This window comes from Vigna unguiculata, chromosome 1 (genome assembly GCF_037176805.1).
Source record: "Vigna unguiculata cultivar grain cowpea cultivar isolate G323 ecotype 2 chromosome 1, ASM3717680v1, whole genome shotgun sequence".
Taxonomy (NCBI): domain Eukaryota; kingdom Viridiplantae; phylum Streptophyta; class Magnoliopsida; order Fabales; family Fabaceae; genus Vigna; species Vigna unguiculata.
In genome coordinates this window covers 29,452,091-29,468,980 of record NC_140792.1, presented here as the reverse complement: position 1 = coordinate 29,468,980, position 16,890 = coordinate 29,452,091, and the positions used below count along the sequence as shown (strand labels likewise).

The following is a 16,890-nucleotide window of genomic DNA, read 5'->3' as shown; positions in this document are numbered from 1 at the left end:
ATATATAACTAGAAGTTGACTTTCAGAACTCAAAATATATAATCGAATGTTGACTTCGGGAAGTCAAAATATATTACCGAAAGTCAACTTCTGAAAGTAAAACTATGTTACTGGAAATTAACTTCTAGAAGTCAAAATATATCATTAGAAGTCAACTTTCGAAAGTCAAAATATAAAATCGGAAGTCGACTTCCGGAACTTAAACTATATAACCAAAAGTCAACTTCCGGAAGTTAAAATATATTACCGGAAGTCGATTTCTGGAAGTCAAAATATATTGCCGGAAGACGACTTCTGGAAGTCAAAATATTATTTTTAAATTTTTACTTTTTAGTTTAATTATTTTTAATACATTATATAAATTTTATATATATATATATATATATATATATATATATATAATTATAATTTTTAAATATATATTAAAAATACTTAAACTTTATATTTTAATTTTGTTTTAACTATTTTTTAATTTTATTTAAAGTTTATGTTTTCTAAATTTTAGATGTTTTTTTATTTTATTTATGTTTTATATTTTTCATATTTCTTATTATATATTTGAAAAATAAAATAAAATATTAATATCTATATATATAATTTTATTTTTATTTAATCTACTCAAAAATAAAAATAAATAAAACAAAAATATTATTAAACTTTAAATAAAAACACGAAAAATGAAAAATATATTCTGTTTTTATTTAATTTTTTTTAATGTTTAATTTCTTTAAAATTTTAATAATTTTTTTAGTTTATAATTTTATGCTTTATTAATTTGTTTAATTTATAATTTAGAAATAAATAATTAATGTATATATATATATATATATATATATATAATTTAAAATATTAAAATATTACACTTTCAAATAAAATAAATTTAAAAAATTCGTTTGTATATATATACATTTGTATTTTTTATTTTTTTATTTTATTTTTTAATTTTTTTAATTTTTAATTTTTATACTTTTTGTTTTTAACATTTTTTAAACTCGTTTATATTTTAATTTTTTATTTTGTTTAAAATGTGCTTTTGAAATAATATATATATATATATATTAAATTTATTTTTTATATAATATAGTAAAATATAATATTTTCAAATAAATTAAATTAAAATGCATTAACTCTTTAACAAAATATTTAAAAAAATTATATATATATATATATATATATATATATATATATATATTGACTTTCGGAAGTCGACTTCTGGTAATATATTTTAACTTTCGGAAGTCGACTTCCGGTAGTATATTTTTACTTCTGGAAGTCGACTTCCGGTGATATATTTTGACTTTCGAAAGTTGACTTCTGATAATATATTGATTTCGGAAGTCGACTTCCGAATATATTTTGACTTCCGGAAGTTGACTTACGGTTATATATTTTAACTTTCAGAAGTCGACTTCCGGTTATATATTTTGACTTCCGGAAGTCAACTTCAGATTATATATTTTGACTTTCAGAAGTTGACTTCCGATAATATATTGATTTTCGGAAGTCGACTTTCGATAATATATTTAGACTTCTGGAAGTCGGCTTACGGTTATATATTTTGACTTTCTAAAGTTGACTTTCGGTTATATATTTTGACTTCCGGAAATTGACTTCATGTTATATATTTTTACTTTCAGAAGTCAACTTTTGGTTATATATTTTGACTTTTAAAAATATTCTTCGCCGGAAATCGACATCCGGAAATAACTTTGGGGGTGTGATCTACGTGGCTTAACCCAAATTATCAAAGGGTATTTTTGAAATTTTAAATTTTTTTGGAAATGTAGAAAAAATGCCTGGAGGTGCAGGAAAAAAGCCCATTTAACCGAAGTTGTATGATCTAAAGAGAACTGATAAACCTTTTTCCAAGTTGGTGAATTCGAAAAGTTTCCCACAATTCATGACTTTAGACAAGTAAGGTAAAACATATTACAAGCTACGTCAATTTTTTCATATAGTTAGTTAAATTGATCAAGTTACAATCAAATTGTATAATTTGAATTGTTATGCTTTTAGGTACAAAGACTTGATCTTGATCTTTGACTATAAATTATATTTTTTGACCCATTAATATATTTGATACAATTAAATATGACAACAGATTGGATTAGATAAAGATAGTGTCTATTCGTATCCATCCATCTAAAAATATTTTTTACGTTATCTGTACCATCTACAAATATTTAAAATATAAATTCAAATAAAAATAAGAGATTTTAAATAAATTCAAATCAAATTACTCAATGAAATATTAATAAAAATAATTTTGATCTCTTAAAATAAATTAGAATGAATTGTAGCAAAATATAAATTTTAAAAAATTAATCTTTAAAAAATAACTTTAATTACACATATCTAAATAACTATTTCATAATTAATATTTTTTCACTTTAATTTTATTTTGTCACTAAAATATAAAAAATTTATTAAGTAAAATTTATTAATATTTTTTTGCCCTAACCGCGATATCCGTTAGGTACATAGAGTATCCGCCGTTCGGTGAGGAATTTATTTTTCATCCCTATATACAACAAAATAAACTTGCATTTAGGTTCCAAAATTATACAGATAAAAAATAAAAATATATTTTTTCTTATTTCTATCATTTCGATATCCATTTCAAAAGTAAATATTAACAACAATTTGTACAATCAAGTTTTCATAAAATAAATTACGATGTATGGTTGCATCTGTGTAATTCTAGTTTTTATTCTCAAATTTAAAAAGAATTTTGTTAATCTCTCAAAAGTAAAAGAAAAACATGAGTTTTTGAAGATTAAACTACTTTTAATCCTTTAATTTAGTGTTTAGAAACTAAAACAATTTTTTTTAGGAGAGAGAGAAATAAACTTCAATTGAAAATCAAAACCATACTCATTCCAAACTCCAACTCCTAAAAACACAATTATAGAAGCAATTATTGTATCACCTTTGTCCTTATTCACATCAATAAAATTTACAGAATGGTTCTAGTTATGAAAATACGTAGCAGCTTGAGCCATGAGGCTTTTGCTTACATCTGAAATGTAACTTGCTGCAACCAATATCAGAACCATGACAAGCATGAACTTGAGGGCAACATCTCTTGTTTTTTCCTGCGGAACCCTCACACCATCTTCTTCAAAACGGTACTCTGCATCTTCTGTCATATCATTTTCTTCTGATATTTCACTCTCTCCTTTTCTGCTGTTTCCTCTTTTCTCTTCCTTCATTTCTTGCTCCTCTTCAAGAATCACAGAGCTTTTCTTTGGCATCACCACTGAAAGAATGCTCTGCATCATGTTGCCATGAATTGCATCGTCGTTGCAGTATGATGGGATTTCGAACTCTTTCTTGAAACGCTTCCATCTGTTTCCTTCGAAATGACGCTCCCCAGATATTACCAGCAAACCAACATGGTTTATTTGAATTCGTATTTGGTCTCTCTTGAAACCTGAAAAAGAAAACAACTTTTTTCTGCTTTGTAAAACTTGCATTTGTATTAGTTTAATGCACTTAAATTAATTCCACTTTATTCTTTTAATTATTATAAGGGTTAAATATGTTTTTTTCCCTCAAATTTTAGTAAATTTTATATCAATTTAGTTATTTATCTTTAGAAATACGTGAATTTATTCTTTCTTATCAAATTTTATTAAGTTTATTTGACATTTTAAACGTATTTTATGGTCATATTTGAGTTAATATTGAAACAAAAATGTGTCAAATGGTATAAACTATCATAAAATGCGTGAAACGTAAGATAAATTTAACAAAATTTGGTTAAAAGAACTAAATTCAAACATTTTTAAAGATGAAAGACTAAATTGGTCAAAGTTTTGAAAAGTGACTAATTCCAAATTTGACTTAAACTTGAGGGACAAAAACATATTTAACCCTTATTATAATATATATGGAGTGATTTTTGTTTCTTCACGAGTCTTGTATATTATTTGGCACGTACATTGACCTTCCTTAATTGCTTTTTCAAGAGATTTCTGATAGGATTTATATTTAAAAAGGTGGAAAATTGTTTATCTTTAAAAAAACATTGAAAAAGTGAAATATATTTATTTTATCAAGAAATGTTTAAAAAGTAAAAATATAAAGCCACCCATTATTAACAAAGATGTTTTTTTTTTTTTTTATGAAGAGATGAAGCAATTGAAAAACATGAAAAAATGATATTTGGAGAAATGCAATGGAACATGCCTGGAAGATGAAGTTCAAGGGTGTCACGACCCTCTTCTCTACGCCACATAAACAAAGGATCAAAATCTTCGTAAGACCTATTGGCATGTGCATGCTTGGGAATTTCCATGAATTGGAGAAGTTTTGGTGAGTGAGATGGTTTTAGGTTGAAGAGGAACCAATTAATATAGATTGTTTTACATATAAAACGTGAAGAAGAGAAGAGGCTTCTAAGGTTTCCTTTGGGTTGGTGTTGAACTAGAATTATCCCTTGTTAACCTTGTCAAGTATCGTCACCCCGAGGGTTAGTAATTTTTAGGGTTTATATTTGTAGATATATGCTTCTATATGATTCATTCATGTTGTTCCATTCGTGATAACAAAGCAAGAAAATGCTATACGGGGAAGAAAACCATCAGAATTAATGAATATTTTCTACAAATGAAAAAGATTTCATGCACTATGAAATTCTAAATGAGGAAGCAACTCAGAACTAAACTTATTTAAAGCAAATATTGTGGTAATTAAGAATTCAGCCAAAATATTGCACAATGCCATTAGTTCTTCTTCTTCTTCTTCTTTTAAATGGAGTTTCGGGTGTTGCATATGAACAATTAGCTAATGATTTTTCTATCACTTTTGTGAGTAAAAAACAACAATGAGATTGTGGTTTTGAACCCCACCTTGGTTTAGTGTACTCAATTTGTGAATTACTATTGTAATAATTATTGAAGTTAGAAAAATGTTGAATAATATTTTGGAATTAAAATTTGGTCTTACATTAATAACAATATCATAAAAGAGGTATTTTATGTCAGATATTTACAGTTTTTTAGGTTAATAACAACACTTTAACATGGACGCAGGTAAATCTACGTCAGCATAAATCCTAAAGTGAAAATGTAATATTTACGTGAACATAAGAGTATCTAAAGTAAAAAGTGTAAGATATAGTAGAAAGAAATGCCCAAAATTTACCTCGGATAATATATGACCCCCAACATAAATTTTGAGCTTTTTTTTTTTTTTCAATTAGTTTGTGTCTGACTCAGACCAAAACTTGAAATATCGAAAGATGACTTGATCTAATATATAATACAATAGCTACATTTAAATAAATTAACTTTTTTATTACATTAAAATGATGAAAGTGAAGCAAATTAATTTAATATAAATTGTACATGTATAAAAGGTGTTTAACCTTATGATATATGAATTGTAGTGACCTTGTTACATACTTTTCATTCTAATTAAAGTCAAGTCATAATTTTTTATTAGTTATGCAATATAATGAATGTCAAATGTTACTCTTGTAATAAACTTTCATTTTCTAGTTGGGTTTTATGTGAAAGGAATAGAACCGTATTACAATATAATTCTTACGTATAATTATAATTAATTATCAACGAGACCTATAATAAATGACAAATGGTTGAATGATTACCATATTATAAACAATTCACAATTATTAAAATTAACCTTTAATGTATGGAATGAGGTAAATATGTCTTTAGGAAACACTCGTCATGTTTGGAAATAGGAAAATGAGTTTTTGATAAATATTATTGAATTTGGACTTACGTGTTTGAAGATTTCTGCATGGATTGAGACTCAACAAATTCATATATTTCGAATTTTCTTGCCTCGTCCTCAATTTGTCTAAATATCTAACTCAATAAATTATAAGTTAAATATAATGATGGTAATATTATAACTTACATGATTTATAATTGAATGACCAAAATGTTTAACGTGGAAGTTCCACGACAACCTCCGATGCTTTATTAGGTAAGAAATTATACAGAGGGACAATAGTTGCATCAACTCTCAATATTTTGATGACATCATCCTCTACTTCTATCATCATCATCATCAATTGTGTTACATCAAAATACAATTTTAAACAAATTTAAGTAATTTAAAATTACTAAAGAATTCTTTTGTTGCAAGTCTCGTCATTAGCAAAAATAAAGCAACCAATTAAAACACCTCCTGTTTGTATAATCAATCCTGGTCATTTCTTTCTTTTATAGAAACATCTATTAATTAAGAACTAAATGACCATAAAACATAATTTAAATTATCTTTTGTTAATCTCTTATTAAAATTTGTGTGTATTTAATTTATTGAGAAAAAAATATAATTATAAAAATATGTGCTTATATTATATATATATATATATATATATATATATATATATATATATATATATATATATATATATTAAAAGTAGAAAAATATTCATTAAGATATTATAAATAGACAAGATTCTGATATATATTATTTATTTATTAAGTATTTATAATCTTGTGGATGGGGAAAAGTATCGGAGAGAATTTTAGATTTTAATTTTATGTTTGGATGAGGTGATTTAAGATACTAATTAATTTATTTGTTGAATTTAAATTTTTTTAGAGTAAAATAAATTGTTTGGATAAGAAAATTAGAATCTAATAACTTTTAAAACTGTTTTAAATAACTAAAATAATAAAATTTGAAATTTACTTAAAAGTATATTAAAATTCTATAAATAGTATTTTTTATATACGTATATATTAAAAATAAATTATTAAATATTAATTGAATAGTTAATTTTAACTGATATTTTTCTAAAATTTTATATTTTAAAATAAATATTTTTAAAATAAGCTTCTCTTAAAAAAATCAATTAATTCATTCAAACAAAAAATTAAAATATAAAATATTTCAATTGTTTTATTCAAACAAAATGTTTTAAAAATGAAAAATTTTTAATCATAAACAATTCAACTATTATGTATTTTAATCTTTTGAAATTATAAAAATCCCTTATTGAAAGACTATGTAAGGGTTAAATTGATTGTTTTTACCAAAGGCCGAGTAAATATAAGATGCGTTTGAGAGTGAATGATGTTCCGTGTTTGGGAAACATAAAAAGCAGATCCGTGTTATTAGTGTACTGTGTACCTATTTAGATGCATCATTGGTGTTTAGAATTTGACAATTAGGAGAGATCATACATTCATTGATGACTAGTTGTTGCACACTTCAAAAGAAATTGTAGTCTCTTATCCTGCACCAAAACAGGAATTAAAGTTGTACCTAGTACAACAATCTATAAAATAAAGTGTCACAGTAAAACAAGTGTGGTACAAGAAAATAATTAAAAAAAAAAGTGGTGCACAATATATACTCAAAATGAGTGGTGGTTTGTTTTTCAAAAAGTTATCACCATCTTCCTCAAAAATTCCAACCATAACAAACAGCATTTTTCCTAAATATTATGGATAAAGGAGGAAAAATTAAGACTAAGTTTTTTTTTTTCATTTTCTTTTATTTTCCCAAAATCTCTAGAAAGAGAAATCAACATTAAAGATGTCACCACTTTGCATGTTGTTTTCAATCTCATTTCCCTGAATTGATGTCTTTTTTAGTCACGGTGAGTTTCGTGGCTATGTCTGCAGAACCTTCATCCACTTCGGTGGCCGTCGCAGATGGACAATCCAAGTCTGCCAGAAAACCCAAATGTAAATTTTTCTTCTTTCCTCTCAAATTTTTTATTCAGATTTTGGAATTTTAGGTGAATCTCATTATGAAATGTCCTTCCCTAACAATGACGCATTTTCTTGTATTTACATGGTTTTTGATCATTACATGGTTTTAAAATGGAAGTTTTCCTTTGAACAGGTTAAAGGGTGTTTGATAAAATGTTCATTTAGGTTTTGGAAAAATGTTTGAATCTCATTTTGCACATGAAATTGTGTACCATCATAATTGATTGATTGTTCTGTCACATAAACAGTGTTCCCTGTACAGATCTATCCATCAAATGATATAATGGTGATTATACATTGAAAGTAATTCTATTCATTTCTCTTTTTTTGAATGGTATAAGATATCTCTTTTGTTTTATTTTTGCAGTTTATGTGTTTTCTGTAACATTTATGTGACTCATGAAATTTTGTATTTGTGATAGATTCTAGATTCTCACAGCAAGAACTTCATGCCTGGCAGCCAATTCTAACACCTAGTTGGGTACAACTTCCTACATAACTTTCTAAGTTTTACAACAGAATCATAGTATGAAACCGTGTTTGTCTCAAAATTTGTCCACTATTTCTTTTTCCAGGCCATTTCAATATTTACGGTTATAGGACTCATCTTCGTTCCGGTTGGTCTTGCTTCACTGTTTGCATCTGAGAGTGTAAGAGATTGTCTCCATTTATATTACATAGTATCAAGTAGAATTTTGGTACTGAAATTGAATCTTTGTTGAAGTAGATCTTTTGATACAGGTGGTGGAAGTTCCATTCCGATATGATGAAGAATGTCTTCCACCCAATCGTAAAAATGACGCAGTGGCATACATTAAAGATGACAAGGCAAACAAAACTTGCAATATGAAATTGACAGTCAGTACAATTGCTTATCACCAATTTAGATGGAAATAAAGTTCTACTTTTTCTTTGAGGAATTCATTTCTCCTTGTTTGAATCATGTGTAGTTTAGGCTGCAACTTTTGTAAAACAAATTTCTGCAAATTTTGCAGGTTAAGAGTAAAATGACGGCCCCTGTTTATGTCTATTATCAGCTTGATAATTTTTACCAAAACCATCGACGGTATGCGCAGTGAACCAGTGACTTTTTCCCTTCATTCCTTCACATCAATGCATTTGGGTTGGCACCCATTTTATTAGATTGAGACATCTTCAATCGTGTTCTTAAATTTAGATCCAACCTAGCTTAATCTGAAAAGATGGCTAAGCTCTATATTTTCTCTTCTGATTTTGTGTCATTCTTCATATCAAGATTAAACACATCTATCTTGAGAACTTCTTGGTTTTCACTGACCTTTATTATGAATGTTGAAATGGTTCTCCTTACTTGGATTTTTGGATGATATTTTCAGATTCGTTAAAAGTAGAGATGACAAACAACTAAGGAAAAAAGCATCTGAGAATGATGTTGGCTCGTGTAGTCCCGAAGATTATACACCAAATGAAATGGGTCATAAACCAATTGTTCCTTGTGGCCTTATTGCTTGGAGTATGTTTAATGACACGTACAAACTTTCAAGCAACAACAAGGAATTGGTGATAAACAAAAAGAATATAGCATGGAAGAGTGACCAAGATGCGAAATTCGGGTCTGATGTTTATCCAAAGAATTTTCAAGTTGGAGGCTTGAGAGGGGGTGCTAAACTTAATGAGAGCATACCTGTAAGTATATCTTTGTATTTATGTTCATCTTTTGTGGGAAAAATTAGGCTTCTTTATTTTGCCTTAATTTGTCTCCTGTTTTCAAATATTAGTATACAAAACTAAGAAAACCAATGAATAACAAGAAGGTAGTAATTTTGTAGATTGAAAGGAAAAAGATGAAACAAAAGTAAACAGTGTTTTAATTCTTCTACTTTTGAGATTTTGAGAATTGAATCTTTGTCACCATGTGTGACATGTACCAGCTGAGTGATCAAGAGGATCTCATTGTTTGGATGAGAACAGCAGCACTACCAACTTTCAGAAAACTATATGGAAAGATTGAGACTGACATAAACGATAATGTTGAAGTAATGCTTGTAATAGAGAACAATTATAATACATACGAGTTTGGAGCCAGAAAGAGCATAGTTCTTTCAACCACAGCTTGGGTTGGTGGAAGAAACCACTTCTTGGGGATGGCATATATTCTCATTGGTGGAATTTCCTTGTTACTGGCTGTGGGTTTCTTACTTCTATATGTGATGCAACCAAGGTGAGAAAGTAATACAGATTTTTCTCTCCTTTTCGTCATAGTTCTGTTAATTTTTATGGGTAAAAACATTAACAAAATACACCATGATTTTTTCTGCATGATGGGAAGGAATCATGATTTTGCTCTGTATAGATAATGACATTGCTATGTTGTTGTATATGCAGACCTCTTGGAGATCCAACATACTTGTCTTGGAACAGAAATCCTGGAACTCTAAGATGATTGGCTTTTACCATTTGAGTTGTTTAACAGTTCATCACTTCTCATATCTCAATAAAGGATTTGTCACAAGGCCATGTACTTTGGAATGAGTTTGTCAACAATTTATTCTTGATACTGTCATAGAATTTCCTCACTATTAGTGTTATATGGGACAGAGATAAGTATATATCATTGTGAGTACTTGGACCTTATCTGTTTTTTACTGTTTTAAAGTTTCCTCTAAGATTTGTTTATCTCTTATAATTACATCTTTTGAGGATTACTTTAGGTTCTGTTCTTTGTGTTTTTGTTTTTGTTTATTTAAAGCAGGTATTTAAAATAGTTTTTTAAAAATTCTTATATGTTTAATAAACTTTAATTAATAGATAGTTAAAAAAAAATACAATAGATATTATATTTGTATGATTTTTATTTATGTATATTTCAGTTCAAGTACACTTTTTTTGCAGCTTTCAAGTTTATTTTATTAGGTACAAAACTGTATATATTCTCCATAGATTATGTTCACGAGGAAAATTTAGTAGCAAAATTCAAGTGAATCTTGCAAAAGAATATACAAAATAGTTATATTGATGAATAATAGTCTAATAAATATGAAAAATAGTAACGTTGGTGGTTTTGTTTAGAGATGACAAATAAACTCAGTTCCGTGGATATTCTCCGAACCCGTTCCTAGTTTTAACAGAGAATCCCGCATTAATTGGATATGGTTATGGAGAATCCCAGATTTTTTCAATTGGGATGGGATGTACATATCTTGCCATAATACCCTCGTTTAAATTATTAAATATTCACAATTAATTAAATAACTATATATATATATATACATATATATATATATATATACATATATATATATATATATATATATATATATATATACTTTCTATTTTTTATTTCTTCTAATTATTTGGTTTGTCATGAAATTCATTCACATTTCCAATATATTTTTTATCTTATCATAACCTTTATGTAATTATGTTAAAATGATGTATGTCAATTAAAAAAAAATTATGTCTAACATTTGAATATTTCTATTATTTGTTAATATTTTTATTTATTGTATATTTTTCTTTCACATGAGAACGTTTAATACTCTTAATTTGAGTGTTTAATAGCATAAACCTTTCATTTATTAGGTAATATAAAAAAAATATTTACTTATTATTATTAATTTTTGTTTCATTTGAAGAACTCTTTTGTTTCGCTAAAATAATTTTTGTTATTTCTCAACCATTGAGTATATATGTTGATATTTGAAAAGTTTTCTTAGATCCCTAAGATATTTTTCATCTTATCATACAATTGATTATACATTTGTTTTCTTTTGTGCGATCCTTTTCAATAGTCTCTAAATTGTTTATAAGACACATTTGTTAATTTTGTAATATTTTTATCATGTAGAATACTATTTCGATAAATTTTATCTAATTATTTTTTATTTTCTAACTCATTACAATCATACTTCAATTTTTTCACTATAATTGTATAAATAATTTTTATTTACTATAATATAAAAATTTAATGTAATTGTCATGAATATTTTTTTGTCACCATCTAACATATATTGGAGTTCAAAAGATACAAGATCTATGTTAACATTTTATTATTATGTTTATTATTTGTTTTTTGCGTCATTTTGATCAAGTGATGTATTATAACTTTTATTAGTTTATAAAAAAGAGATTTATTATAATTTAAAAAATTGAGGTAAACAAACATTTAAAATATATTTTAATTTGAATTTTTTTCCTTTTATATTTTTTTTAAAAATATTTTTTAATTTTATCAACTAGGTTTTATTAATGTTTGCAAATTTAATAAACATTTTGGTTCTCATGAAATTTTATTTGATATTCTAATATAAAATGTAAAAATTATAATTTATTTCAAAGTATTTGATATCGAAGAAACAACCATCCTCATAATATTGAATATTTGATAATATTATGTTTCCTTTATCGTAATTTTTTATTATTTTATAAAAAATAATTAAAATTAATATTAAAGTAGTAAGAAAATGGGTACGCGCATGGGTACGATACTTATCCGGTGGGAATGGAGATGAGACAAAAGTTTGATACCCGTTGGGATTTGGGTATGGGGATGTGGATGAATTTTTTTTTACGGGGATGGGTATGGGATAGCGAAACCTGTTTCCGCCCCGCCCCTTTGCCATCCCTAGTTATGTTCCTTCTACTCTTCCAATTTCCGTGATTTCTTCACAGGTAAATTCCAAATTGGAAACTGTAAAATTCTATAAAATGAATTCCCCAAGCAAACGAGACGTTAATTCAACAAAATAGCTAGATTGCAAAAATCTATTTTTATGAGTACTAAAGGAGAGAGTTTAAAGTGATGAAAAATAATAGTTGCAAGCAAAAATTAAATTCTATAAACTATAAAATTAAATTAAATCATTTCTTTCCTTTTATTTTCTTAAAAAAAACACTATCTTTCCAAAATTTCAAATTCTTAACTTAATTTATCTATAGACTTTTTTCTCTACAATCCCTTTCCTCCTTTTTATTTCTCTACATATGCTTTCTTCACTCTCTTGGATTTGTCTGAAGCTTCACTCTTTTCCTCCAATTTCTTTTTGAGCTTGAGAACTAGACAATCAGGTTTGATATGGCCAGATTTGCCACATTCATAGCATGTTGGTGTGCCAGGTGAATCTTACCTCCTTGAATGGAACCTTCTATTTCTTGCAGATTTTGGATTAGACTTATTTTTGCATTTCAAAAATTTTGAAAAGCGTTTTTACCATGAATTTCAATGCCTCAGAATCAAAATTTTCATCCTCTTGATCTCCCATTTCTTCAACTCTGCTGACTTTACTTTTGCTGACAGATTTTGCAGCAGCTCTTAAGGCAATGCTTTGCCTTTTTCTCTCCTTCATCTTCTTCTTTTAGTCTTCCAAGTTCTAACTCATGTTCCTTTAGTTGTCTAAAGAGGGTTGTCATATTCATTGTGGTGAGATCTCTGAATTCTGATATTGTAGTGACTTTAGGCTGCCATGCTCTATTCAAACTTTTTCAAAATCTTGATATTCAATTCTTCCTTTTCAAAGGTCTTTCCCAAAGCTATGAGGTGGTTCACTATATGTGTGAATCTTTTCTGCACATCATAGATTGTCTCTTCAGCCTTCATCATGAACATTTCATACTCCTGGATTAGTGTGTTCTTTCTAGCTCTCTTGACTTCATTCGTTCCTTCATGAGTCACCTCTAACACATCCCACATTTCTTTAGCGGATTGACAAATTGATACCATGTAAAATTCATCCAATGTTAGTGCATATGAGATTATAGTTTTGGCTCTTACATCATAATGAGTACATTTATTTTCATCAAGGGTCTAAGATAAAAAATCTTTAGGAATAATTTTTCCTTCCACAATTTTTGTAGGTATAAATGACCCATTTACAATAGCATCCCACACACCTTTGTCAATTGATTCTAAAAAGATTTTCATTCTGATTTTCTAGTCCAGAGAATAAAGGTGGTCTATTGATGGAAACCCCTGTAGAAAATGTTTGTGAAATATTGGTCATCTGTCAGGATTTAGTCGATTATGTATTCAACTAACCAACTCTGGTGCCAATTGTTAGATTTGATGCACCAATCTTTCACAACTAAAAGGGGGTTGCTAATTGGTTTCTCAAACTTTGGATTTGTTCTTACACTTGAAAAACAATTTTTATGAAATCTTTAACCAATTGACAAAAGGAGTTTAAGAATGCATATTGTTTAACCTTTATACTTAGCAAAAATTAAAAGAGAATGAAAAGAAAGCACAAGAGACAACAAGATTTATACTGGTTCGATTCAATTGAATCTGCATCCTGTCTCTAGCTTTCCTCACTAGAAATTTCACTATAACAAGAGAAGGAATACAAGAAACACCTATGTAATTCCTAAACTCTAAAACCACACTTCTTGAAACACCCCTTCAAGAAATATGAAAAATGTAATGCTCCAAGCAATTACATATAATTACCACAATCATAGTGATAACACACAGAATTTCAGATTCAAGAAACTACAGAAACTAGTGAAAAACAATAGTAGTGATAGGACAGTAACACCTGATTCAGTACACATCTTTTGAGTCAAGATTACACCCTCTTCAATGGATCTTGGTGATCATTCTTGATGAACACTTAAGGCCTTGTTGTAGAGTTTGCTCCAATAAGATAATCGGGGCACTTTCCTATTTCTTTTGGTTGAAAAATGTATTCTTCAACAGGTGTAATGATCAGATTATATGAGTCAGTTGTTGTCTGAACGTACCTAGTTGACTAGGTTATTTGGCTAATCAACTAGATTATGACAGACCTCAAGTTCATGTTCCAAAACTAATCTAGTTGACTAGATTAGTATTCTAGTCGACTAGCGAGACAATAGAACAACAATTTTAACTGTCACACACATACCAAACATGGACTAATGATCTCATCAACTAAGTGTGAGGCTTTTAACACATTCAACATGGCACACATCATGTTCACATACATATATATGTCTTGTTTGAATTTCAACACTTTTATGCTATCATGTTTCCTATGGACATCATAAAAAACAACATAGATTTAACTTTGGAAAATAGGAACAACACAACCTTTATCAGATTTGTTTATCAACGAAATGTCGCACATGAACAATTATTAGTTTTCACACACCACCCATTGTAGTGATAAAAGAAGGAAAAATGTAAAAATTGGTGTTGTATTTTATTTACTTAGACACATTTTTTACTTTTATACATAAGATTACCTGGAAGCAATTAATAAAGGATTCGTTTCTCTAATTCTTGAACTACGTGTGAGACACTACATCATATTTTACTTTAGACCACACTGAACTAACCCACATGTATAAAAGTGTTGCCTAAACATATAAATGACCACAAATATATAAGTGTGGCTTAAAACCACTAAAGGCCACATTTTATAAATCGTTGATTATTTAGGCAACATTTTTTAAAAGTTGCCCATAGAAAATGTGGGCAAAATAATAAAATTGTGGCCTCTTCCTTGTGTTGTTTCCTTATCAGTTATATTATACACTATGAATCTTCTTCATACCTATAGATTGGCAACACTGGCATGGCAACAACTAGAAAACCATTGCGTAAAATAGGAATAAGCCACAATATTTTTTATTATTGCTTATATAGTCAGTTTTATTTGCCTTAACCTAGAGAGCATACAAAAAATGTCTATTTGTTTTAAGAAACATGGTAGAAAATGTTGATAGTTATAGGCAACAATTGTTAAAATATGGATAGTTTAGACCACATTTTTAAAATTGTGATAATTTAACTTTAAATATTTTTAAATTAACATCATATGACCTAATTAAATTATAACAAGAGGGATCAATTGTGCTGTGGTGGAGGGTAGTAGGGCCAAGTCACAATCAAATCATGATACTTTGGTTGCTACAATCTTAAGAAGAAAGAGTTGTACTTTAATTATCAGTTATAACTTTGGCTTAATGGTAAGCGCTCAATCCAACAATTAGTATTAGAGCTAAGGTCATGAGTTCGAAAGAATACACAACATTTTAAGTTGTGTTACTGAAATTCAAAAGAAATAATGTATATGAATATTTGTCTTATTTCTTTATTTAAAACTGAAGAAAGAACGTATATGATTATTTGTCTTATTTCTTTATTTAAAACTGATTAATGGGTATCAGTTTTATATCCTTACCAATAGAGACCACGAACCTCTCGACAAATACTGAAAAGTCAAGTTCATCATAGACTATTCAATGAACAACACAACCCATCACAAGTTCATCATGGACTATTCAATGAACAATTCAACCCATCACAAACCATTCATTAGAAACCCAATATGTATTGTCCATAAATTAACAACAACATGCAATATAATTGATATTAACAAAAAATATAATTTATTGGTTAATGATAATCCATAATAATTATATAATAAAATTATATAAATATAACATCATAATAAATATGTGATCCCAAAGATTGTTCATGGATTTTTATATGCTAAAATAGATGTAATGAAAATGACATCATTGATAAATTTACATCTGAAGAAAATTGTAATAATATAAAGTGCAAATTTCATACTCCCACTAACCCAATACATCAAAAGACTTGATCACACTCATATGAGTTACATGATTTTGAAAAACTCAAATAGCTAAGTCTTTAGCCAATGGATCTACTAACATAATTTTTGTAGTATTATGCTCAATCCGAATTTGAAAATCCAAAACTTTCTTCTAACAAACAAAAATTTTATATCAAAATGTTTTAAGCAATTAAAACTTTTGTTGTTTTTTAGAGAAATGCATAGCAACAATATTGTTACCATATATCACAATTGGCCTATAAATTCAACAATTTGAAAGCCAAAAATCAAAATTTTTAAGCCACGCAACTTGACAAGTAGCTTCATAACAATCTACATACTCTGCCTCCATGGTAGAAGTAGTTGTAAGAGTTTGTTTAACACAATAGCTTCTCCTGCCATCATAAAACCAAAATCGAAAGTAGATTTTAAGTCATTAAGGCAACTAGCAAAATTAGAATCAAAATAATCAATGACATGAAGTTTATCATACTTCTTATTGGTCAACATGTGTTATAGATCAACATGTAGTCTTTGGTTTCTTGCAAATATCTAAAGACCTTTCTAACAACTTTCCAATCACTCAAACCTGCGTCGCTTAAGTATCTCCCTAAAGCATTAACAACAAAAGTAATATCAGGACAAGT

General features: G+C 27.7%; 2 protein-coding genes across 2 annotated transcripts; one reads left to right on the top strand and one right to left on the bottom strand.

Moving 5' to 3' along the window:
* Window positions 1–2,905: 2,905 nt before the first annotated feature.
* LOC114175277 (18.1 kDa class I heat shock protein-like) lies at window positions 2,906–4,357 on the bottom strand. Its single transcript, XM_028060081.2, has 2 exons — window positions 4,192–4,357; window positions 2,906–3,433 (listed from the first exon to the last, which is right to left on the bottom strand). Exons 1-2 carry the CDS (start codon window positions 4,298–4,300, stop codon window positions 2,970–2,972), a joined length of 573 nt encoding a protein of 190 aa, XP_027915882.1. The 5' UTR covers window positions 4,301–4,357; the 3' UTR covers window positions 2,906–2,969.
* A 3,041-nt stretch (window positions 4,358–7,398) lies between these two features.
* LOC114180691 (ALA-interacting subunit 3-like) lies at window positions 7,399–10,371 on the top strand. Its single transcript, XM_028066995.2, has 8 exons — window positions 7,399–7,676; window positions 8,126–8,184; window positions 8,279–8,353; window positions 8,445–8,561; window positions 8,699–8,769; window positions 9,059–9,368; window positions 9,614–9,903; window positions 10,068–10,371. The coding sequence occupies exons 1-8, from the start codon at window positions 7,571–7,573 to the stop codon at window positions 10,123–10,125; spliced, it is 1,086 nt and encodes a 361-aa protein (XP_027922796.2). The 5' UTR covers window positions 7,399–7,570; the 3' UTR covers window positions 10,126–10,371.
* The last annotated feature ends 6,519 nt before the right edge of the window (window positions 10,372–16,890 follow it).

Coding starts and splice junctions, on each gene's coding strand:
- LOC114175277 (XM_028060081.2), bottom strand. CDS start 4,300: ATGGAAATTCCCAAGCATGCACATGCCAATAGGTCTTACGAAGATTTT. Junction 3,434..4,191: donor CCTTGAACTTCATCTTCCAG/GCATGTTCCATT, acceptor TTTCTTTTTCAG/GTTTCAAGAGAGACCAAATA.
- LOC114180691 (XM_028066995.2), top strand. CDS start 7,571: ATGTCTTTTTTAGTCACGGTGAGTTTCGTGGCTATGTCTGCAGAACCT. Junction 7,677..8,125: donor GTCTGCCAGAAAACCCAAAT/GTAAATTTTTCT, acceptor TATTTGTGATAG/ATTCTAGATTCTCACAGCAA. Junction 8,354..8,444: donor CACTGTTTGCATCTGAGAGT/GTAAGAGATTGT, acceptor CTTTTGATACAG/GTGGTGGAAGTTCCATTCCG.